The sequence below is a fragment of the Thalassophryne amazonica genome, chromosome 9, assembly GCF_902500255.1.
Source record: "Thalassophryne amazonica chromosome 9, fThaAma1.1, whole genome shotgun sequence".
Classification (NCBI taxonomy): Eukaryota; Metazoa; Chordata; class Actinopteri; order Batrachoidiformes; family Batrachoididae; genus Thalassophryne; species Thalassophryne amazonica.
The window spans coordinates 114,559,084-114,583,502 of NC_047111.1; the positions used below are offsets into that span (position 1 = coordinate 114,559,084).

Here is a 24,419-nt window from a genome sequence, read left to right on the forward strand (position 1 = left end):
TGCCTACCAGTTTCAAGAATGCAGTGGTAACCCCACTTATTAAGAAATCTGGCTTGGATTTTTCTGAATTGTCCAATTATAGGCCAATTTCCAAACTTCCTTTTCTCTCTAAAATTTTGGAGAAAATTGTATACTGCCAGTTGAGTTCTTTTCTTAATAATCATGACACCCTGGAGTTGTTTCAGTCTGGTTTTAAATCCCGTCACAGTACTGAGTCGGCACTGCTGCGGGTTTTTAATGACATTTGTGTAGCTACTGATTCTGGTCACTGTGTTGTTTTGGTCCTGTTGGATCTAACAGCAGCCTTCGATACAGTGGACCATCAGATCCTGTTGTCTCGCCTGGAAAACTGTGTGGGCATTAAGGGTGTTGTTTTAGATTGGTTTAGATCCTACCTATCAGAAAGAAGTTTTGGTGTCCGTATTGGAGCTGTTGAATCTTGTGCAGCGCCTCTTACATGTGGGGTGCCTCAAGGCTCCATACTTGGTCCGCTTCTTTTTTCTTTGTATCTACTCCCAATGGGATCAATTTTTAGGAGACATGATATCTCTTTTCATTTTTATGCTGATGACTGTCAAATTTATTTGCCACTGAAGCAGCAAAATGCATACTCTGTGAACCATCTCTTAGAGTGCATTGGTGAGATTAAGGCATGGTTGTCCATAAATTTTCTACACCTGAATGATAAAAAGACTGAGGTGTTGCTGTTTAGACCTAGTGACACTTCCAAAATCAATGTTGATCTGGGTCCCATGAGTCAGTATCTGACACAGACAGCAACAAACCTGGGTGTAAAACTGGACAGTGATCTTAAATTTGATGCTCAGATTAGGTCAGTAGTCAAGTCTAGTTTCTATCAACTTAGACAACTGGCCAAGGTGAAGCAATTTCTTTCACGGCATCATTTTGAGATTTTAATCCATGCTTTTATCACTAATCGCCTGGAATATTGCAATGCACTTTATATTGGGCTGAATCAGACGCTGCTTACTCGCCTACAGATGGTGCAGAATGCTGCTGCTCGACTTTTGGCTGGTGTTAGAAGGTGCGAGCACATTACACCGGTTCTGGCCTCACTTCATTGGCTCCCAGTTCATTTTAGAATTGATTTTAAAATTCTTTTATTTGTTTTTAAATGTCTTCATGGCCTTGCCCCGCTATATCTGTCTGACCTGCTCCATTTATATGCCCCTTCACGCTCATCAGGTCAGTTGATTTGTCACTGTTGGTTATCCCAAGGTCAAAGAGGAAGCGTAGAGGTGACTGAGCTTTTTCAGTCGTTGCCCCGAGACTGTGGAATGATCTTCCTTTGCACATTAGGCAGGCTGATTCTCTCTCTGCTTTTAAATAATCTCTTAAAGCACATTTTTTTCTCTTTGGCTTTTAACGCAGCTTGACACTGTTTTTTTTTTTTTGTTTTGTTTTTTTGTGTGTGTGTTTTTGCTTTTAACTAACTTTTTATTTATTAAATTATTTTAACTTGCCTGTTTTTGTTGTGTACAGCGCTTTGGTTGTTGGTGCATTTTAAAGTGCTTTATAAATAAATTGAGATTGAATTGAGATTTTACTGAAGAGTGGTTTCCGTCTGGCCACTCTGTCATACAGGCCTGATTGGTGGATTGCTGCAGAGATGGTTGTCCTTCTGGAAGGTTCTCCTCTCTCCACAGAGGAATGCTGGAGCTCTGACAGAGTGACCATCAGGTTATTGGTTACCTCCCTGACTAAGGTCCTTCTCCCCAATCACTCAGTGTAGTTGGACAGTCAGCTCTAGGAACAGTCTTGGTGGATCCAAACTTCTTCCATTTATGGATGATGGAGGCCACTGTGCTCCTTCAAAGAAATGTTTCTGAACCCTTCCCCAGATTTGTGCCTTGACACAGTCCTGTCTCTGAAGTGTACAGACAATTCCTTTGACTTGATGTTTGGTTTGTGCTCTGACATGCACTGTCAACTGTGGGACCTTATATGTAGAGAGGTGTGTGCTTTTCTAAATCATGTCCAGTCAACTGAATTTACCCAGATGGACTCCAATTAAGCTGTAGAAACATCTCAAGGATGATCAGTGCTCTGTGGAATAGCCCCATTATCAAAGCGACTTTGGCTTCCATAACACCTCAGCAGTGCTACAGCATGGAAGTGGTCTGCTTTGCACAAATTACTTTGTGCAAATTTAGACCCAGCCAAGTATTGAGTGCATCAGTGATCACACCTTTCGGAAGTTAAGCATTTCTGTGTCAAAATTTACGCCTGCTTTCAGCTTCATGTTACTCCAATGAAGACAGCTGACCACATGCCAGTTTACCATTCCAACGCTTATCTTGCTTCTCTGCCTGTTTTTCCCCCTTAAAAATCTGGAGTTATACCTTGAAAGACATGACAGTAAAAGACTGACAGGTCAACATGTCTTTGAAGAGTACATGCAGTGTAGCCCTTAAGAAGTGAACTGAGTTCTCTTCAGTGCTTTTCCGTGGTGACAGGGGAGGCAAATGGCACAGAGTTGCTCATCTCAGCAAAGTACATTTTAGGAAATGACTCAACAGTACAGAGCTGCTAAAGACTGCAGAGAGGAAAGGTTACAAAATGAGATGTTGATGTGCATTGTATAAAAACAAAATCTTATCAAGTATATTTGTATAATTTTGAGTCAAACAGTCTAATCTATACTTCATACACTGAACAAAAATATAAACACAACACTTTTGTTTTTGCTCCCATTTTTCATGAGCTGAACTCAAAGATCTAAAACATTTTCTGTATACACAAAAGACCTGTTTCTCTCAAATATTGTTCACAAATCTGTCTAAAGCTGTGTTTGTCAGCACTTCTTCTTTGCTGAGATAATCCATCCCACCTTACAGGTGTGGTATATCAAGATGCTGATTAGACACCATGATTATTGCACAGGTGTGCCTTAGGCTGGGCACAATAAACTGCCACTGGGACAAGGGAAAATTACCTTGTCCCATTGGCAGATTTTAAATTTTTTTAGCAAATATGAAAACAAGGTGTTTTATACTTGTAGCAAGTACTACATTTTGTGAGTATAATTCAGATTTTTTTTTACTATTTTAAGAGGTCCTGCAACTCACAGTCCAGTGCAACTTATATACAGAACAGAAATCTCAATTCACAACCTCAAAATTTCTTTACAACCCTAGAGTCCCCAAATTTGGGGACTTGCCCTGTTTTGGAACATTTGAACACTCATAACTAACCAATGCTGACACCAACATACACTTATTATACATCAAAATGTCAAGCAAACTCTCCTCTACAAAAGTATCCACTTCAATCACATATCAACTAACCACAGCTGAAACGCCAAGCAAATAAAAACATAAATTGGAATTCATTTTTTGGAAAAAAAAACAACAACCCTCATTTACTCCTACCAAGTATTATTTACTTTCAATTTTTTTGCATCCACAACATCCCCTGGGACCTGTCTTTTAGTTGATCCAAACTTTTGCATTTTAATCTTGTACAAGCTGAGAAATAAATCATAATGTATGGGTATGTGATTTTTGGTGAAATTGGCTCCAGGGCTTAAGGGGTTAAACAAGAAACACACCATTACACTGCCTTTTTTGTTTTAAAAAAATGAGAGAGGTGGAACCTTCCTAACAAGGCTCAGTTACTTTCAGCACGTGTTTAAAACAGAGCTGGGTCACATTTTAATGGGAGGTGATGGTCTAGTGGTTAAGCATTGGGCTTGAGACCAGAGGAACCACCGTTCAAATTCCAGCCTGACCGGGAAATCACTAAGGGCCCTTGGGCAAGGTTCTTAATCCCCTAGTTGCTCCCGGTGTGTAGTGGGCACCTTGCATGGCAGCAGCCTGACATCGGGGTGAATGTGAGCCATTGAAGTGTAAAGCACTTTGAGCACCTGATGCAGATGGAAAAGCGCTATATAAATGCAGTCCATTTACCATTTAAAGCCTTCTTTGCATGGGATAGTGTGATGGTGTTACTATTTTGAGCTTTTCTTCTTGTCGAGCTCCAGATAAAATACAATTGGCATGTCTTTATCAAACAGCAAAGAGTGCTTTTGAATGACAAACAATGCACAGAAACAGATGTTCACGTCTGTTCCTGTGTGTTGTTATGGTGCAAATAAACGGACATTCATTTCCACAGAGTAACAGTGTAAACGGTAAACAAATAAACGTGGCTATGAGCTGATTTGTAACTGAACTTACTGTATGTGCATTGAACCTGTGGGAAATGTTCCACATAGAAAAGTAATCCACAAGAGGTCAGCATTAGGCTCAAATAGTCTGTGATAATCCACCATTAATTATTAAATTTGGAAGAGGAAAAGTCTCAAATAGCTGACTCCGCTCTGGAAAGCGACTCAGCTAAAACCCAACCTGTCGTCTGATCACAAAACGGGGTCCCACCGGGCACCCTAGCTGGGAGCATCCACAAGAAGAGCCTGGTGCATGTCCAGAGGGAAAAACCACCCGGCGGCAGCCCCTCTTCGCACCCCACCCTGACAGTTTTTGTCCCAAAATTATGTTGTTTTACCATGTCTTGGGACAGATGCCTTGTATTTGTTTTTTCCTCTTGAAGAGGCTTTTTTTTTTTTTTTTTTTACCAATGCGAGTTATACTTCAGTAGGACTTATATGCTGTAAAATCTGGTAGTTTATTTAGTTATTTATTTTTAGATATTTGTCTTGATATTACCCAAATATACTCAGTAAGATTTTATGTTTTACAGTGTGCATATACTTTATTTAGCAATGAAAAAAAAAGAAAAAGGAGATATTACAACCCCAATTCCAATGAAGTTGGGACATTGTGTAAAATGTAAATAAAAACAGAATACAATGATTTGCAAATCCTCTTCAACCTATATTCAATTGAATACACCAGAAAGACAAGATATTTAATGTTCAAACTGATAAACTTTATTGTTTTTTGTGCAAATATTTGCTCATTTTGAAATGGATGCCTGCAACACGTTTCAAAAAAGCTGGGACAGTGGTATGTTTACAACTGTGTTACATCACCTTTCAATTCTAACAACACTCAATAAGCGTTTGGGAACTGAGGACACTAATTGTTGAAGCTTTGTAGGTGGAATTCTTTCCCATTGTTGCTTGATGTACCACTTCAGTTGTTCAACAGTCCGGGGTCTCCGTTGTCATATTTTGCACTTCATAATGCGCCAGACATTTTCAATGGGCGACAGGTCTGGACTGCAGGCAGGCCAGTCTAGTACCCGCACTCTTTTACTATGAAGCCACACTGTTGGAACACGTGCAGAATGTGGCTTGGCATTGTCTTGCTGAAATAAGCAGGGACGTCCCTGAAAAAGACATTGCTTGGATGGCAGCATGTGTTCCTCCAAAACCTGGATGTACCTTTCAGCATTGATGGTGCCATCACAGATGTGTAAGTTACCCATGCCATGGGCACTAACACACCCCCATACCATCACCGATGCTGGCTTTTGAACTTTGTGCTGGTAACAATCTGGATGGTCTTTTTCCTCTTTTGTCTGGAGGGCATGATGTCCATGATTTCCAAAACAATTTAAAATGTGGACCCATCAGACCACAGTACACTTTTCCACTTTGCGTGAGAAGGCGGCGGCGTTTCTGGATGTTGTTGATGTATGGCTTTCGCTTTGACTGGTAGAGACTTGCACTTGTAGATGTAGCGACGAACTGTGTTAACTGACAATGGTTTTCTGAAGTATTACTGAGCCCATGCTGTAAGATCCTTTACACAATGATGTTGGTTTTTAATGCAGTGCCACCTGAGGGATCAAAGGTCACGGGCATTCAATGGTGGTTTTTGGCCTTGCGGCTTATGAGTAGAAAGTTCTCCAGATTCTCTGAATCTTCTGATTATATTATGGACTGTAGATGATGGAATCCCTAAATTCCTTGCAATTGAACATTGAGAAACATTGTTCTTAAACTGTTGGACTATTTTTTCACACAGTTGTTCACGAAGTGGTGATCCTCGCCCCATCTTTGCTTGTGAACGGCTGAGCCACTTGGGGATGCTCCTTTTACACCCAGTCATGACACTCACCTGTTTCCAATTAACCTGTTCACCTGTGGAATGTTCCAAACAAGTGCTCTTTGAGCATTCATCAGCTTTCCCAGTCTTTTGTTGCCCCTGTCCCAGCTTTTTTGAAATGAGTTGCAGGCATCTATTTCAAAATGAGTAGATATTTGCACAAAAACAAAAAAGTCTATCAGTTTGAACATTAAATATCTTGTGTTTGTGGTGTATTCAATTGAATTGACGTGTGAATACATTTCATGGAACATCCCAATCCATCCGTCCATCCATTTTCTTCTGCTTTATCCGGAGTCATGTCGCGGGGGCAGCAGCTCAAGCAAAGCCGCCCAGATCTCCCGAGACACACACAGTGCGGGGAGGCAGGGTCCAGAGAGAGAGGAACATCCCAACTTCATTGGAATTAGGGTTGTAAATTTGTTAGCATTCTTTATCAGCATTCCAGCACTGCCAGCACCCAATCTTGTGATATTATGAACTGCAGGTGAGGCAATGTTCAGAATTAGAAAAGACAAAAGGCCAAGACCTCTTGGCGGTCCACTGACAAATACCACCAAAACAATATGAAGCACAGTGGCCCCGTTAGACCCTGAAGGAAGTCTTCTTTCCTTTTCCACTGCTTTTGAAGTGCTGTGGAACCTTAACTCACCATCCAGCTGCTTTGGTGACTTGGCTCTGTGTCAGTGTATGGCCTAATTCCCCATTTGTCTTTTTACAGCCTCACCTGGCTGGTTTCCCTCATGTTTACATTTGCTACCTACATTTCCTCAGAAGGCCTCAGTTAATAACTGTTATAACTTACTTCTAATGAAATAATGGTTTTATCCCACCTGTTCCAGTAGTCGATACTGATGAAACAGTGTTATTTCAACACCAGTGAAATGTTTTGTTACAGTGTATTTGCTTAAATGTTGTACAAACAACCTTTTTTTCTTAGTGACTGGAACTCGTAAGTCCTGTACAGGCCCTGAGGCCAGTCAGGCCCGTGTTTATCCCCGGATACTTTAGCATGAAGCCAATGAAACCCCGATTCTACTTCCTGCAGCCAAGGCCAGTATACATTTACACATTGATGGATTGGGAGGATACAGATGAAGTGTCTTGTCTCAGGTCACAGTCAAGTACCCCAGCACACAGGTGTAGCACACGCCTGGAATCGAACTCCAGTCAGTCTCTACATTGGTACTCCAACACCTGTCTAACAGAGCAACCTGCTGTGTGCTATAGTGACAGAAGAAGAAGTATGTAAAATTAAGTCCTATATGCATAGGCTCTCAGGACCACTGGTGCCAGTTGGGGCTGCATGATATTGGAAAAATTGACACATATTCCGATATATACTTGTTTCCATAAATATCTCCGTCCACATGAATCCATTGAAAACACCTGAAAATGCTGTTGTAAATATGCCAGGCCTGTATGTGGCGCTGTAATGATTTCACCAAAAAAAAGCAGAGAAGAAGACAGGAGCATGTGCATAACCTGTGTAAGGAGCTCATCAGTGTAGCAACAGTTTGAACATTTCAGAGCAGCAAACTGAGTAAATAGTCTTTTTTCAGAAAACTGTAATCCACAGAAGATCATCTTTTTTTGGAAATACTTTAATTCTCTTTTTTGGAAATTGCTTGTGAATTTATGCAACGTTTTTAAAGAAGTCCTTCTGTGTTATTAATACAGTGCTCCAGGTGTGTTTCTCAGCCTGAGCTGAAGGAAGCCACCAACAAGAAGGAAAAAGAACTTGTTTTAAAAGCTGAACCTCCTTTCTTCAATTATTTTATTAGCATCACAGCATTCCATTTATTCACGATCAGTGTTCACCACAGCCTTTCCTCATCTCTTCAGCTTTCTGCTCATGACACAAATAAATGCCATTAATGAGCCACCAAGACAAAAAAAGTGAGTTAATTACACTATTAACAGCAACAAAATGTCATTAATTATGAGTGGCTGAGGTTACAGTGGCAGGGCTATGACATCATCATTTCAGAAACGTTCTGTATTGCTTGTCCACACAGAGACAAGAATCCAGCATTTCAGATTTATCCACTCTGGGACCTGGATTCAAAAAGTGCTGTTTTTGGCCGCTGTCTTTGACAGATTTTATTGGTTAGTCATGAAAAAAGAAAGCGGACTTTCACTGTTATAACTTGGCAATCTAAACGTGCATGCTTAATTTAATTATGCCACATTGCGAGTCATGTGATGTAACTGTTGCATGCACGCACATTGTGATGGCAATGCTCAAACAATATATCACATGACCCTAGTGCGCGCGTTTATCCCTGGATTCCATAGAGTGAAGCAGATGAGAGTCCACAACTCCCACTGGACAGGACTCCAGTCCATTGCAGGTTACTTCCCCAGCCAAAGCTGGTACCCATTTACAACAAGGTGGACTAGAACAATGGCAATGAAGTGGCTTCTTCAAGAGGTAATGTGATCGGGAGTCGAGCCCAGGTCTGTATCACATGTTGATTAAGGAACTTTTGTACTTTTCCTCCTGCCTGTTCTCGCAGTACCAGGAATAGAGTGTGTGTGTTTATTTTAATTAATTGAGGAACTACAGTGGTACTTGTTTTTTCTTAGCCTTTAATTGGGCAGGTATTCAGGCATGACTGGTCACACTTGCTCACATTGACATCTGTGAAATTTGCCACAGTTGGATGTGTTGGTCAGCCCCACTGGAGTTGTCTGCAGGGGATTAAAGGCCTTGCTCAAGGGCACTTTAGTGGCAGTAATAAGGGTAGGATGATGCGTTTCTGTTTTATCAGTCTGTTTGGACATGATCCAGTCTCTGGACCACTTTTAAACGTGGAAAAGTACTCATGAACAATGTTAATACTTTGTTTGCATTCCTAACTTTACAAAGGTTGTCTGTCTTGTTACTCACCTTACTTAGCCTACTAAGCTATAAAATGTCATCAGACTCATGGTCATTCACCAATTAGCAGTGGTGGTACCACCTCAGTTTTTACAGGATGGAAGAAAAAGATGTATGATGTATGATGAATGTCAAGTTGTAAGGCCCTTAGGGCATCTGCCCACTATGTAGGTGGAATTTTCTTACTGAAGTACTTGCTCTCTCTTTGCTCTTTTCCCTTCGCTTTAATCCTCTGCAGAGTAGGTGTGCCAGAGCAACAGACGGGGACAGGCGACTGATATTTGCTTAGCCAAATCCTCATGGGAGGAAGCTCTTTTTGATCCACTTCCAAATTCACTGTGTCCACTTTCATTTGGTCATCAGTCACTTGTGCTGTCTCTTGCACTCTCTGCATCTGTGTGAGCAGGCTGAAAGAAAGACAAAGACTGCGGACAATGCCCGGAATTTTAGTCTGTCTCTCTCTCTCCTTCCGGCTGCCTTGTCCTTCCTTTTCTTCTTCAACTTGTCACTTTTTTGGTGGGCTGTTGAGGTCAGTCTGGCACAGGCTGGCGCTGTAAGCATAAAAGCCCTTTTGTGTGTGTGTGTGTGTGTGTGTGTGTGTGTGTGTGTGTGTGTGTGTGTGTGTGTGTGTGTGTGTGTGTGTGTGTGTGTGTGTGTGTGTGTGTGTGTGTGTGTGTGTGTGTGTGTATAAGCTTGTTGGCGGTCATTCAGGGCTTGCCTCTGTTTTTACACATAGTGAAATCAACACTGAACAGACGGCGGCACATAAACAATCTCACTCATACACACACACAAACCACCTGCCGGCAGCGTTTTATGAGTCACTCTCTTCCTTTCCTCGAGCCATGAAACTCAAGTCACATTTCCTAGCCATATGTGTCACATGTATTGAACATCAGTAATGTACATTACGAGACAGGTTCACGTGAACAGTTAAACAGGTTTGAGAAGTACAGGTGAAATAAATGCTGTATTTCCCAGTTATTTTATGAGTTTGTGAGGTCCTGGGATTTATATTCCCATGAAAATCAAGTGTTATTAATAATATTAATTATTATTATCACAGTTATCACAATTATAAGGTGTTAGCAGGAATCAAAGCACTAAACAATATAATATACAGTGTTTATATATACGATATTTACATTTATACACACACACATACCCATTTCAATAAATAAAATAAAATCACAACACCCAGTCAGCATGGAATACAGGTACAGTTTTCTAAAATGGCATCATAAAAACATTTAAAAACAGGGAAATTTTTCCTCTCCATCCCTCATCATTAACTGAAACTCCCCCAGAGAGATCAGTTCTGGCAACTTCAGTTCAGTTTGTCGGTTATTCCCTGTGGAAGGGGCAGAATATATAAAAGCTTTTTTCCAAGGTGCATTTTTTAAAGAAGGTAAAAGGTGCAACTTATAGTATGGTGCAATTTATACTTTCGCAAATATGGTAAAAAAAATAAAAATAAATAATTTTATATATATATATATATATATATATATATATATATATATATGTATATATATATATGTATATATAAAATGGTGAAAAAAATGAAGTGCTGTGTATGCTTTTCGGATGTGTGTGTGTATACTGGATTTGAATGGAATAATGATTTCATCTGGATTAATGATTTCACACCACCCCAGTCACTACATCGTACAAATACTGGTGCTCCTGTCACCCCACTGCATATTTCATGTATAAAGTGTCAGCTTGGCAATAGGTTCTCAATGTAATTTATAGCTAGATTAGTTGTAGACCCCATATTTTGCACTAAGGGGTTCACAGTGGTTTTACAACAGTTATGCCACAGTTGTATTGCTGCAATGAAGTGACTTAGCAGAATGCAAGAGGAGCTTCACCCCATCACCTAGCATTTTTAATGTATCAACCGTCAGATTTGAAATACAATTTTCAACGTTGTTTGAGCCTGAACCTTTGCACAAAAGGGGTTTACTGTGGTTTTGAGATAACGTTACGCCACTCATACAGCACTTCACTGGAGTGAATTGGCAAATATTCTAGAAGAGCTTCTCCCTTCAGCCCCCCCACCTTATATTGTGAAATCTGTTATAACATTCACTTTGTAGTTGGATATATTGAATTCTGTACTTAAAATTCAGGTGTGCTCATACCGAGAAGGACTGCAAAAACCATCAAACTCACTGAGGGGAATATTGGCTGGCTCGTGATTGTAAATGAATTACTCAATCAATCAATCAATTTTTTTATATAGCGCCAAATCACAACAAACAGTTGCCCCAAGGCGCTTCATATTGCAAGGCAAGGCCATACAATAATTATGTAAAACCCCAACGGTCAAAACGACCCCCTGTGAGCAAGCACTTGGCTACAGTGGGAAGGAAAAACTCCCTTTTAACAGGAAGAAACCTCCAGCAGAACCAGGCTCAGGGAGGGGCAGTCTTCTGCTGGGACTGGTTGGGGCTGAGGGAGAGAACCAGGAAAAAGACATGCTGTGGAGGGGAGCAGAGATCGATCACTAATGATTAAATGCAGAGTGGTGCATACAGAGCAAAAAGAGAAAGAAACAGTGCATCATGGGAACCCCCCAGCAGTCTACGTCTATAGCAGCATAACTAAGGGATGGTTCAGGGTCACCTGATCCAGCCCTAACTATAAGCTTTAGCAAAAAGGAAAGTTTTAAGCCTAATCTTAAAAGTAGAGAGGGTGTCTGTCTCCCTGATCTGAATTGGGAGCTGGTTCCACAGGACTGGTACAAGTTACACATAGTTTTATTTTATTTATTTGTTCTTTCAGCAGGGATGGTGGAGAAGTGGTTAGTGCATTTGTTTTTCAGTGTGTAAGGTTCCCCGTTCAAACCCCACCCCTGCCACAATTAAATACTCCATGTAATGTGGAGTTGCGTCAGAAAGACCATCCTGCATAAAACCTGTATGCCATGTGGTAATTCTGAGTGAAAACAAGGATGCAGCCGAAGGGACTTACTATTTGTTTCTATCCTGTCAGAAGCTTGATATTCTCATTTTTTGTGTGGAGCCTCTGTTTCATGTTTGAGTTGAATTTTATTTTAAAAGATGATGTTTTAGAGCAGGTGACTGAAGACACACAAACTAATCTGGCAGAGAAATGCAACATTATTCAGCTTTGAATACTTCTTAAAATCAGATCTTTGATTTTTGCCCGATATGAAAAGTGATCTTTGTTCAGAAAAAGTTGGTTTCATACGAAACACTGTCAAACATCTATTTCCACATCTGGATCATCAAAATGTAACAGATTTGCACTGAATTTTTCTGTACCTTAGAAATAATTTTCTTTCAATTCCAATATGCTTTAACAGTCATTGTCAAGTTTCCAAGTAGCATTGAAAAGCATTTAGCATTAACATCTGTCACCAGACGTGACAGACATTTCAAATCTTCCTTTTACCTCTTGTATCCATCTTCAGGTTCATCTTTTCTATCAAGACTCTGTCATGCTAACAAGGAGTGTGATTAAAAAAAGATTCCATTATAGGCTATGAAGGTGTCTTGTAATGACATTTTCCTCTCTGCCTTTGAGCAGTTCTTCTGCTTTCTCTGTTAACAACAGTATGAATGAAACCATCTGATTTGCTTCCCTTTCTCTGCCTCAGCATCTGATGGAGTTAATTCATTTCAGGCAGTACAGCATTTCAAAGCAGTGAATGTGAAGATCAATCAATCAATCAATCAATTTTTTTATATAGCGCCAAATCACAACAAACAGTTGCCCCAAGGCGCTTTATATTGTAAGGCAAGGCCATACAATAATTATGTAAAACCCCAACGGTCAAAACGACCCCCTGTGAGCAAGCACTTGGCTACAGTGGGAAGGAAAAACTCCCTTTTAACAGGAAGAAACCTCCAGCAGAACCAGGCTCAGGGAGGGGCAGTCTTCTGCTGGGACTGGTTGGGGCTGAGGGAGAGAACCAGGAAAAAGACATGCTGTGGAGGGGAGCAGAGATCGATCACTAATGATTAAATGCAGAGTGGTGCATACAGAGCAAAAAGAGAAAGAAACAGTGCATCATGGGAACCCCCCAGCAGTCTACGTCTATAGCAGCATAACTAAGGGATGGTTCAGGGTCACCTGATCCAGCCCTAACTATAAGCTTTAGCAAAAAGGAAAGTTTTAAGCCTAATCTTAAAAGTAGAGAGGGTGTCTGTCTCCCTGATCTGAATTGGGAGCTGGTTCCACAGGAGAGGAGCCTGAAAGCTGAAGGCTCTGCCTCCCATTCTACTCTTACAAACCCTAGGAACTACAAGTAAGCCTGCAGTCTGAGAGCGAAGCGCTCTATTGGGGTGATATGGTACTACGAGGTCTCTAAGATAAGATGGGACCTGATTATTCAAAACCTTATAAGTAAGAAGAAGAATTTTAAATTCTATTCTAGAATTAATAGGAAGCCAATGAAGAGAGGCCAATATGGGTGAGATATGCTCTCTCCTTCCAGTCCCCGTCAGTACTCTAGCTGCAGCATTTTGAATTAACTGAAGGCTTTTTAGGGAACTTTTAGGACAACCTGATAATAATGAATTACAATAGTCCAGCCTAGAGGAAATAAATGCATGAATTAGTTTTTCAGCATCACTCTGAGACAAGACCTTTCTAATTTTAGAGATATTGCGTAAATGCAAAAAAGCAGTCCTACATATTTGTTTAATATGCGCCTTGAATGACATATCCTGATCAAAAATGACTCCAAGATTTCTCACAGTATTACTAGAGGTCAGGGTAATGCCATCCAGAGTAAGGATCTGGTTAGACACCATGTTTCTAAGATTTGTGGGGCCAAGTACAATAACTTCAGTTTTATCTGAGTTTAAAAGCAGGAAATTAGAGGTCATCCATGTCTTTATGTCTGTAAGACAATCCTGCAGTTTAGCTAATTGGTGTGTGTCCTCTGGCTTCATGGATAGAGAAAGCTGGGTATCATCTGCGTAACAATGAAAATTTAAGCAATACCGTCTAATAATACTGCCTAAGGGAAGCATATATAAAGTGAATAAAATTGGTCCTAGCACAGAACCTTGTGGAACTCCATAATTAACTTTAGTCTGTGAAGAAGATTCCCCATTTACATGAACAAATTGTAATCTATTAGACAAATATGATTCAAACCACCGCAGCGCAGTGCCTTTAATACCTATGGCATGCTCTAATCTCTGTAATAAAATTTTATGGTCAACAGTATCAAAAGCAGCACTGAGGTCTAACAGAACAAGCACAGAGATGAGTCCACTGTCCGAGGCCATGAGAAGATCATTTGTAACCTTCACTAATGCTGTTTCTGTACTATGATGAATTCTAAAACCTGACTGAAACTCTTCAAATAGACCATTCCTCTGCAGATGATCAGTTAGCTGTTTTACAACTACCCTTTCAAGAATTTTTGAGAGAAAAGGAAGGTTGGAGATTGGCCTATAATTAGCTAAGATAGCTGGGTCAAGTGATGGCTTTTTAAGTAATGGTTTAATTACTGCCACCTTAAAAGCCTGTGGTACATAGCCAACTAACAAAGATAGATTGATCATATTTAAGATCGAAGCATTAAATAATGGTAGGGCTCCTTGAGCAGCCTGGTAGGAATGGGGTCTAATAAACATGTTGATGGTTTGGATGAAGTAACTAATGAAAATAACTCAGACAGAACAATCGGAGAGAAAGAGTCTAACCAAATACCGGCATCACTGAAAGCAGCCAAAGATAACGATACGTCTTTGGGATGGTTATGAGTAATTTTTTCTCTAATAGTTAAAATTTTGTTAGCAAAGAAAGTCATGAAGTCATTACTAGTTAAAGTTAATGGAATACTCAGCTCAATAGAGCTCTGAGTCTTTGTCAGCCTGGCTACAGTGCTGAAAAGAAATCTGGGGTTGTTCCTATTTTCTTCAATTAGTGATGAGTAGAAAGATGTCCTAGCTTTACGGAGGGCTTTTTTATAGAGCAACAGACTCTTTTTCCAGGCTAAGTGAAGATCTTCTAAATTAGTGAGACGCCATTTCCTCTCCAACTTACGGGTTATCTGCTTTAAGCTACGAGTTTGTGAGTTATACCACGGAGTCAGACACTTCTGATTTAAAGCTCTCTTTTTCAGAGGAGCTACAGCATCCAAAGTTGTCTTCAATGAGGATGTAAAACTATTGACGAGATACTCTATCTCCCTTACAGAGTTTAGGTAGCTACTCTGCACTGTGTTGTTATATGGCATTAGAGAACATAAAGAAGGAATCATATCCTTAAACCTAGTTACAGCGCTTTCTGAAAGACTTCTAGTGTAATGAAACTTATTCCCTACTGCTGGGTAGTCCATCAGAGTAAATGTAAATGTTATTAAGAAATGATCAGACAGAAGGGAGTTTTCAGGGAATACTGTTAAGTCTTCTATTTCCATACCATAAGTCAGAACAAGATCTAAGATATGATTAAAGTGGTGGGTGGACTCATTTACTTTTTGAGCAAAGCCAATAGAGTCTAATAATAGATTAAATGCAGTGTTGAGGCTGTCATTCTCAGCATCTGTGTGGATGTTAAAATCGCCCACTATAATTATCTTATCTGAGCTAAGCACTAAGTCAGACAAAAGGTCTGAAAATTCACAGAGAAACTCACAGTAACGACCAGGTGGACGATAGATAATAACAAATAAAACTGTTTTTTGGGACATCCAATTTGGATGGACAAGACTAAGAGACAAGCTTTCAAATGAATTAAAGCTCTGTCTGGGTTTTTGATTAATTAATAAGCTGGAATGGAAGATTGCTGCTAATCCTCCGCCCCGGCCCGTGCTACGAGCATTCTGACAGTTAGTGTGACTCGGGGGTGTTGACTCATTTAAACTAACATATTCATCCTGCTGTAACCAGGTTTCTGTTAGGCAGAATAAATCAATATGTTGATCAATTATTATATCATTTACCAACAGGGACTTAGAAGAGAGAGACCTAATGTTTAATAGACCACATTTAACTGTTTTAGTCTGTGGTGCAGTTGTAGGTGCTATATTATTTTTTCTTTTTGAATTTTTATGCTTAAATAGATTTTTACTGGTTATTGGTAGTCTGGGAGCAGGCACCGTCTCTACGGGGATGGGGTAATGAGGGGATGGCAGGGGGAGAGAAGCTGCAGAGAGGTGTGTAAGACTACAACTCTGCTTCCTGGTCCCAACCCTGGATAGTCACGGTTTGGAGGATTTAAGAAAATTGGCCAGATTTCTAGAAATGAGAGCTGCTCCATCCAAAGTGGGATGGATGCCGTCTCTCCTAACAAGACCAGGTTTTCCCCAGAAGCTTTGCCAATTATCTATGAAGCCCACCTCATTTTTTGGACACCACTCAGACAGCCAGCAATTCAAGGAGAACATGCGGCTAAACATGTCACTCCCGGTCCGATTGGGGAGGGGCCCAGAGAAAACTACAGAGTCCGACATTGTTTTTGCAAAGTTACACACCGATTTAATGTTAATTTTAGTGACCTCCGATTGGCGTAACCGGGTGTCATTACTGCCGACGTGAATTACAATCTTACCAAATTTACGCTTAGCCTTAGCCAGCAGTTTCAAATTTCCTTCAATGTCGCCTGCTCTGGCCCCCGGAAGACAATTGACTGTGGTTGCTGGTGTCGCTAACTTCACATTTCTCAAAACAGAGTCGCCAATAACCAGAGTTTGATCCTCGGCGGGTGTGTCGTCGAGTGGGGAAAAACGGTTAGAGATGTGAACGGGTTGGCGGTGTACACGGGGCTTCTGTTTAGGGCTACGCTTCCTCCTCACAGTCACCCAGTCAGCCTGCTTTCCCGGCTGCTCGGGATCTGCCAGGGGGGAACTAACGGCGGCTAAGCTACCTTGGTCCGCACCGACTACAGGGGCCTGGCTAACTGTAGAATTTTCCACGGTGCGGAGCCAAGTCTCCAATTCGCCCAGCCTGGCCTCCAAAGCTACGAATAAGCTACACTTATTACAAGTACCGTTACTGCTAAAGGAGGCCGAGGAATAACTAAACATTTCACACCCAGAGCAGAAAAGTGCGGGAGAGACAGGAGAAGCCGCCATGCTAAATCGGCTAAGAGCTAGTAGCTACGCTAAGCTAGCGGATTCCTAAAAACACGCAAAGTGAATAATGTGTAAATAATTTAGAGGTGATTCAGCAGAAGGAGTGCTTTAGTTAAGGCACGTAAAGATTACACTGGGAAACAAATCGTAATCTAGATAACTAGATCAATCTAACTGCGCAGATTAAACAGCTAACAGATACAGAAAAACACCGCTGTGCTCCGGAACAGGAAGTGATACAAGTGAGTGAGAGCCAACCACCAGTAGAGGCAAGCAAGAGCAAGAAGGAAGATCCCAAATGAGTCACCTCTGACCTCACCTCATGTGTTTCTCTGACCAACAGTGAACATCTGTCATGCGCCTTCACCTTCTTCTTGCATGGTGAAAGTAATGTGTGCGCCAGTGTGGAGATCAACCAGCACCAGCCTGTCTACCACCTGACTGAGGAGCACCTCTCTCTGGCTCAGCAAGCATCCAGCCCCTTCCAAGGTGGGTTCTGTCCTGTAACCAGCAGTGTATCGAGCCACTCATAATGCACAGGGACAGATTCAAAGGCATTGTAGAACAAGAAAAATAAACAGCTTGTAGCATGAAAAAAATTGACTTAGTGAATTTTGCAGCCTTCTTCTGGCCCTCTGGCACAACAACGTTGACCATGAAAATAAAGGTTAGCGTTGATCAACTATTTTAAACAGTCCTACACTTGTGTGCATGTCAGCATCAAGTTGTTGGAAATCTGATCACTGGTTTAGCAGTTGTTAATAAATGTCCCTGAATGTATTATTTGATTCATGGCTCAGATTTTAGTAATCACCTGTGCGGCTATACATAGTATGTTTTGATTAGACCTATTTTGCCCTGTTATACATTTGCTATTTATATAGGCACCCAAAACGTTTGCATGGAACTCACAAACCATATTTGAAATTTCAAAACTCCAGTTTTTAGGTATTCCATTACAATTTGTCTAAGAAAATCATTGCCAAATGACAAACAAGCAAAGTTGAAAACCACAACAAAATTTAGACATTGGAGCCAAAAGCGGAACTTCTAATACTTGTCTGCTCCAAATTCATGGTAAAATTTTGATATTTCACACAAATATTGTGAACATATGTTAATACACAAAATAATCAATTTTTATCTATTGGTACATACAGCGTGCTTATGTCACAAAGTAGACAGCTAGCTGTATCAGAAGTTGAATGCGTGAAAAAAATACTGCCCTGTGTAAAAAAAAATAATAATAATAATAATAATCTCAAAAGATTTTCATCCTAGCTCAATGAAAAACATATCTTTCTATTGCCAAATATATGTCAATTAATGAGGTTGTATTTAGATTTCTGCATCTCCTGTATTTTTTGTGATTATTTTTTTTTTTTACAAAGACCTTCACCGTGGTGCTGTAGAGGTATTTTTGAAAACATGGTGTATGTCATGAGAGTTTAGATCTATTTCTGAAACAGATATATCTATCACCAGGAATGATGTTCCTGCTCCCTACAGAAAAAGCACACTGCTCAGGTCAGCCAATGATACTGTCATTGTGCAGTGGTATGGAAATGGAACCTTCAGCAGGATTAGGTCTTCAAATGTTGATCTCCTAGCTGAGAATAGAGTTGATGCAAGCAGGGCTTCTCGCAATGAAAATACATTGCACCTCTACCATATGGCACTGTCTGAGCTGAGGCAGGACTAAAATGTAAAGAATATTGTAGAATTTCAAGAAAACAAGTTCATATGTTTTGATGAATTTAGTTTAAGCAACGTATGGTGAGACCGCTGTCTCATAGATCTGTAGAACTTAGTTACTGCCAAGGTTAGATATAGCTTTGGTTAAGTTCACATAACTTATTTTTTTGGAAAAAGGTTTTGTATTAATTCTTTCGATTATATATTGATAAGTATTTTGTTCAGCTAGAAACAGTATTTTTATTGTTATAAGAAAGTTTATTTTTGGCTTCTATGTCAGTAAAATGTAACTCAGTACTTGAACCATGTCTTAAGAACACCAGGAGCTGCATTTGTTTCTCACTTCAGACTGGAGTTGCATCAGGAAAAGCATCTAGTATAAAATCTGTGCCAAATCCCAGTGCAGCAGATCCACTGTGGCAACCCACAAGCAACTGGGAACAGCTGCTGAAAGACAAAAAAACAAAATAGTAATCAATCAGTTTGCTCCCCCCCCCCAAAAAAAAAAAAAAAAAACATTTGTGATAATTTTTTTGTTTTACAGGAATCAGTGATGAAAGTCTTCTGGAAATTACCGGAATTCTGGGTTTTTACTCACATGGTAAACGTTTCAACAGTGTGACACTGTCGGCCAGTTTGTTACATCAACACTAAATTCACTATCTGGTATAAGATACGGATCCACTGAACCAACTGCTACACATCTATCACGATAAATAGCTTTATCTCGAGGATTTAAAGCATCGTAATAACCGGACATTCTCTTCATTTTTCTATCACGCGCCAGCCTCCTTGTAATCCAGAATGGAGACGGCACCTGTCCTGCAGCAAATCAGTCACGTGATTGAAAACCCTCTATAGGTGACTGTAATTTAGTGGATAGGATATACTCTCTATGAGGAAAAGGTTTGGTGAGTTTGATTCCCATGTGCGGCTTTGTGTTGGGGTATCTTTGACCCAGATATTGAACCTTTGTTCTCCTCAACATTTGTGTGCTTTACCCCACACAAATATGAGTTGAAGATGGAATTGCTTTAAATTAGAGCATTGGCCATTCTGGCCAACAGTGATGCATACAATTTCCTGATGGAGGCATTGTTGCGACTGTCATGAGTTTAAAATTTCGCTGTCCTCAACTATGTGATGTTTGCCTTTGCAGACACATGCATATTTATAATTTGCAATAATAGTAACTGACTTAGAAAAGAGAGAAATCGTTTGTCTGCATTCTCTGGCTCAGGCTGGGATAATCCCTACGTGCAGTGTCAACCCATTATTTGGCAAAATTTCTGCTATAATGAACAGAAAAAATAAGAGGATGAGCAACAATGGCCTTGTGTATTGATTAGCTATTGTAAACAGTCAAAGCCTCATTTGCCTCATTTGTGGAAGAAAAGCTGAATAAACAACAAATAATGATCACATATTGAAAGATTTTTCTCACCTCTTGTGGATGCCCTTGCTGACACAAATACTGTATTTCTGCATTCAGGAAGCACCTTTATTTTATCCAGCCTAGCTAATGCAAACACAGCGATGCCACTTTATGCTTTGGCTATTCAAAAGGTGGATTTTAACAACATGAAATTGTTGCAGTGCAGCCAAATTTAATGTCTCTTAAAAACCAAAAAAATGCTTCATTATGGTATGTTTGTGCACACATTAGTGCTTATCAGAAAAAAGTGTCATGCATCCACTGAAATGCAGGCTTACTGTTAATTGTGCACACTTTTCAAGCAAGTGAGGGGAGTAAGGTCTTGAAGGACTGTTTGACATCTCTGTGAGTAGTTTCAGAGCTTGTTTTTTTTTTTTGTACATTATTTTAAATGCACCCACAACAAAACTCAGTGTGCTATAGATTTTTTTAAATAGTCGTGTAGTGTTTTATAGTTTTTTTTTAAATATAGTTTTTCCTCTCTACTGTTATTTTGGTAGCTGTTTTATATTCATCACCCACATGAATCCAAACATGAACACAAACCGTCGCATTTCCACTGAAACAGAAAGGAGACCCGTTGTTGTGCACAGATAAATGCAGGTCTGGTTATTAGCACAATGTTAATAGTTGCCTGTGGTAACTATTAATAGTAAAGACATTTATGTATATATCAATAAGTTAATATGATTCATTTATTACCTGGTAGCAATTAACAGTGAAAGTATACCCACATACACACAAATTTGCAGTTGTGCGCACACGATGCGTTAAACAGTTTGTGTATGTATGTGTGGTTACTGCCAGTTGGGTGTAGTATTATGGCTGTGGAGCACCTACCTTGTGTTTAATGGTGTCACAATGGCACTAAGCTAAACAACAGTGTTGTTTGTCAAGTCTACAGTCTGTGTTAGTACGGACCAAAGCAAGACAGAAAGAGAATGAAGGGGAACAAGTGTTCATGGAGTAGTGTGGCCATTTCAATTATTTAAACATGGCAGCGTAAGCGGTTAGCACTGGTGATACTAATAGTTAACGTTAAGGTTTTTTCTGGAAAAAGGTTTAGTTCAGTGGAGCAGTTGACTTCTAAAAAGTTCTTGGTTCGTACACAGCATTTACAGCTTCAGATGGCCTCTCGTGGCACAGGTGGAGTTGAGTGCATTGTTGTGGCTCAGCCTGCTGTGGCTGGGGGCTGCAGGCAGTTGGTTGGCACCAAAGCATTGGAGCTCATCTCATTGGTGTTGATGGGATGGTGGTGGTGCCAGCAAAGAAAGATTCTTCCACTTAGGACCTTTTATACAAATTTTTTTGATGATGCCACAGCCTGAGTCCCGGAGTCTTTGTTGGTGTGTCCAATCCACATGTGAAGTTTAGATAATAGATGTCACCAACCCCACCCTTTCTGCTGATCGCTAGGGGAGAAGAGATTTTAAGGTTCTTTGTTTTGAACTTTGGGCAGGATGAGGCCTTTTCTTTGTTAAATTCTTTAGGCTGTGGGCCCACCACCCACATATGTTTGAACATAAATCGTAATGTAATTTAATAATAATAATAATTTAATAAATTATAAAAATGTAACTGGAATTAAGTTTTAGCATTTGTAAAGCTGCGTACAACTATAAACAAATTAAGAGTTGGAAAAAGCAAGAACTTCTCAATTCACGATCTTGCTTTTCATCATTTTACTCTGAACATTTTGCTGGCGAATGACTTCAGCAAACTGGAATTGTCCTCTTACTCTGCTCAACAGGTGTGCTTGAAATGAATCCTCCTCTCTCCATGTCCCTCCTGCAGAGTAATAACAGTGGCCCTTTATTCCCTTCACCACAGTAACTTCTACATAGCGAGCCATTTTTCTTTTTTCTTTCTCGAGAGCTCTCCCAAAGGGAGGTAATAATATCATTTATGGTTAAGGGCCAGTGCATTTCACAAAAATAAAAGCATTATTCGAAGCAGCTGTCTCATATATGGATTAAATTTAATCAGTCTTATCTCGATCCTGATGGGTTTTACTCACCATTCAAGACAATACTGCTCCCCAGTTACCAATCAATGGATGGTTATTGATGGCATAATTTATTGGCCAATGAAGCCTTTTCCTGACTCATTTGTATATTTGCAGTGTTCCAAATCATGTTGTAATATTTGATGTTGTCAGGGCCAATTCAGTTTTCATGGTGAGCTGCAGAACCACGAATTGGTTAATACGTTTTACAATACAGATGTTTTCTTAAAAAATAGATTTCTGAATAACTTTAAAAGTAATGCATGTCACATATGTTTAGTAACGCCTTAAAACTGGACTGCATTTGCATGTCCTAAATGCTGCTTTCAGGGATAAACAAGTACTATCGAAATAAATATAGATGAGCCTTGCTGTCATGTTGACTTAACATGAGATTACCCAAGTTAAAAAGAGTCTGATTTTGACTCACTAAAACATTGATTTCCAACATTATGTGCCATGATGGTACCATACTGTATGTGGTTCAAAAGAAGCCATGTGTATGTATATTATGTTAAATAAGTTCAGATAAATGAAAAATAGTGAATAATTTAAATCTCTTGATTTTGTTTTATTACTTCTGATTATATACATAAAAATTAAATATTGTTTGATCATTTCAAACTTTCTTTCAAAATTAAAATTTTTAATGACCTCTCATGGACCATCTGCTATACTTTTACAGCTCGTTAGGGGTTGCAGCCCACCTGTAGTACTTGTACTTCCATAATAGAAGCACTTAATCTTTTTCTCATGTGTTGAATAAATTGTGATTAAAAATTTGGGTGAGCCCCAGAAGGTTTTGAGATTTCAAAGTGGGGCCCTGCTCTTTTTAAGTTTGGGAAAGGCTGCACTAGAAATTCTCCTGAGCACCATATTAGGTCATTGGACCTTAATTGGAGAGGCATTGTCAAATCAAGTGTGGGAGCATACACTGGTGCTGCACTTTGCCTCATCCACAACACCACGGAACCACCTTGTGTCCTGGATGGCAACCGCCCCGGCAGACAACCAGTCCAATCCCAATAACCCTATATCTGCCGTAGCCAGGTGAAACGTGAGCGTTCCTTTAGCCTTCTCTAGCTACTGGGGTCCTCAACACTCAGACACCTGCGTGCTGGATCATTTTCAGAGAAATGGGCCACATGGTAAAAATGTCATAGCTGAGGCTTCCTGAAAATGCAGGTGATACTCCTCATCCTAGTCACTCTTAGTAACCGCTCGTTTGATAAAAAGTAATTCCAGCGGTATACAACAATCCTTTGAAGACAACTAGTACCAAAGACATCCAGTCATTACCTTAGGTCACTGGTCAGCATTCAAGTCTCAGAACCATACAGCAAGACCGACAGTACCAGGACCCTAAAGACTTGGACTTCCGTTTGCCTGCAAAGATATTGGCATCCTCATCGCCAAACACCTCTGTTCACAGGCATTGACATTGCCTTATATCCTTAAATGATCACTGCCTGTTTCTATGAATCCTAAATGTAGTTTACATTCAGTGCAGGTTTTTGTTTTTATGCCCCAGACCATTCAAGGTTGGAGGCACTAAGTTGAGGCCTCTGTGTTGGTGTTTCCTGTGTTGGTGTCCTCGGGTGTTGTTGTGAAGGCTTTCATTGTTTGACATGAACTTTTTTGGGAAGGTTGGTCTTTCTGAGAGGAACGTTCCCTTTGATAATAGATGCCTTCGCTAATCCAAGAGGGTGTCTATGGCAGTCATCTTGAATTTGGTTTCCATCCAGTAACTTGAGTACACTTTCAGCGTTTGACCAGACACTTTTTGTGAAGGTTGGTTTCTCTGCGAGGAAGGCTCCTTTTAATAAGTGTTGCCACTAATCCATCATGGCAGCTATGGCAGCCATATTGAATTCAGTTTCTGTCAAATAATTTGGGAACTCTTTCAGTGTTTGACCTGAAAGTTTTTGTGGGGGTTGGTCTCTATAAGAGAAAGGTTCTTTTCGAAAGTGGGATTGTCCACAAACAACATACAGGTTGGGAGCATATTCCACGCTTAGAGCTGCACTTGTTCCTGCTGATTATGGTTTGTGACTGTGTGCAGGTGTGTGGTTTCAGCACTGGACTATATTTCCTGCTGGGTAACCAAGCATAGCAGCAAGAGGAAGAGCTGACTTCCCCCGTCATCCCTCTATTCTTTATTTTTTCCTCCTCCTCCTCCTCTTGCTCACCTCTGCCATGTTTGCTTTACTGTGCTGCAAAGCGCTCCAGCAGCTTCTTCAGGATGTGACCTCATAAAAGGGCACAGAGTGAATGTAATGAATTCTCAGCCCATTACACTG

The 24,419-nt window shown here is 40.2% G+C and overlaps 1 protein-coding gene across 1 annotated transcript in view; it reads left to right on the top strand.

Annotated features, from left to right (window-relative positions):
* med13a (mediator complex subunit 13a) overlaps positions 1–24,419 on the top strand; it is a 289,879-nt gene that overhangs the window by 143,627 nt on the left and 121,833 nt on the right. The window contains exon 4 of the mRNA XM_034179011.1: positions 17,328–17,473. Within this exon, the coding sequence (XP_034034902.1) occupies positions 17,328–17,473 (146 nt within the window). The remainder of the gene's footprint in view (positions 1–17,327; positions 17,474–24,419) is intronic.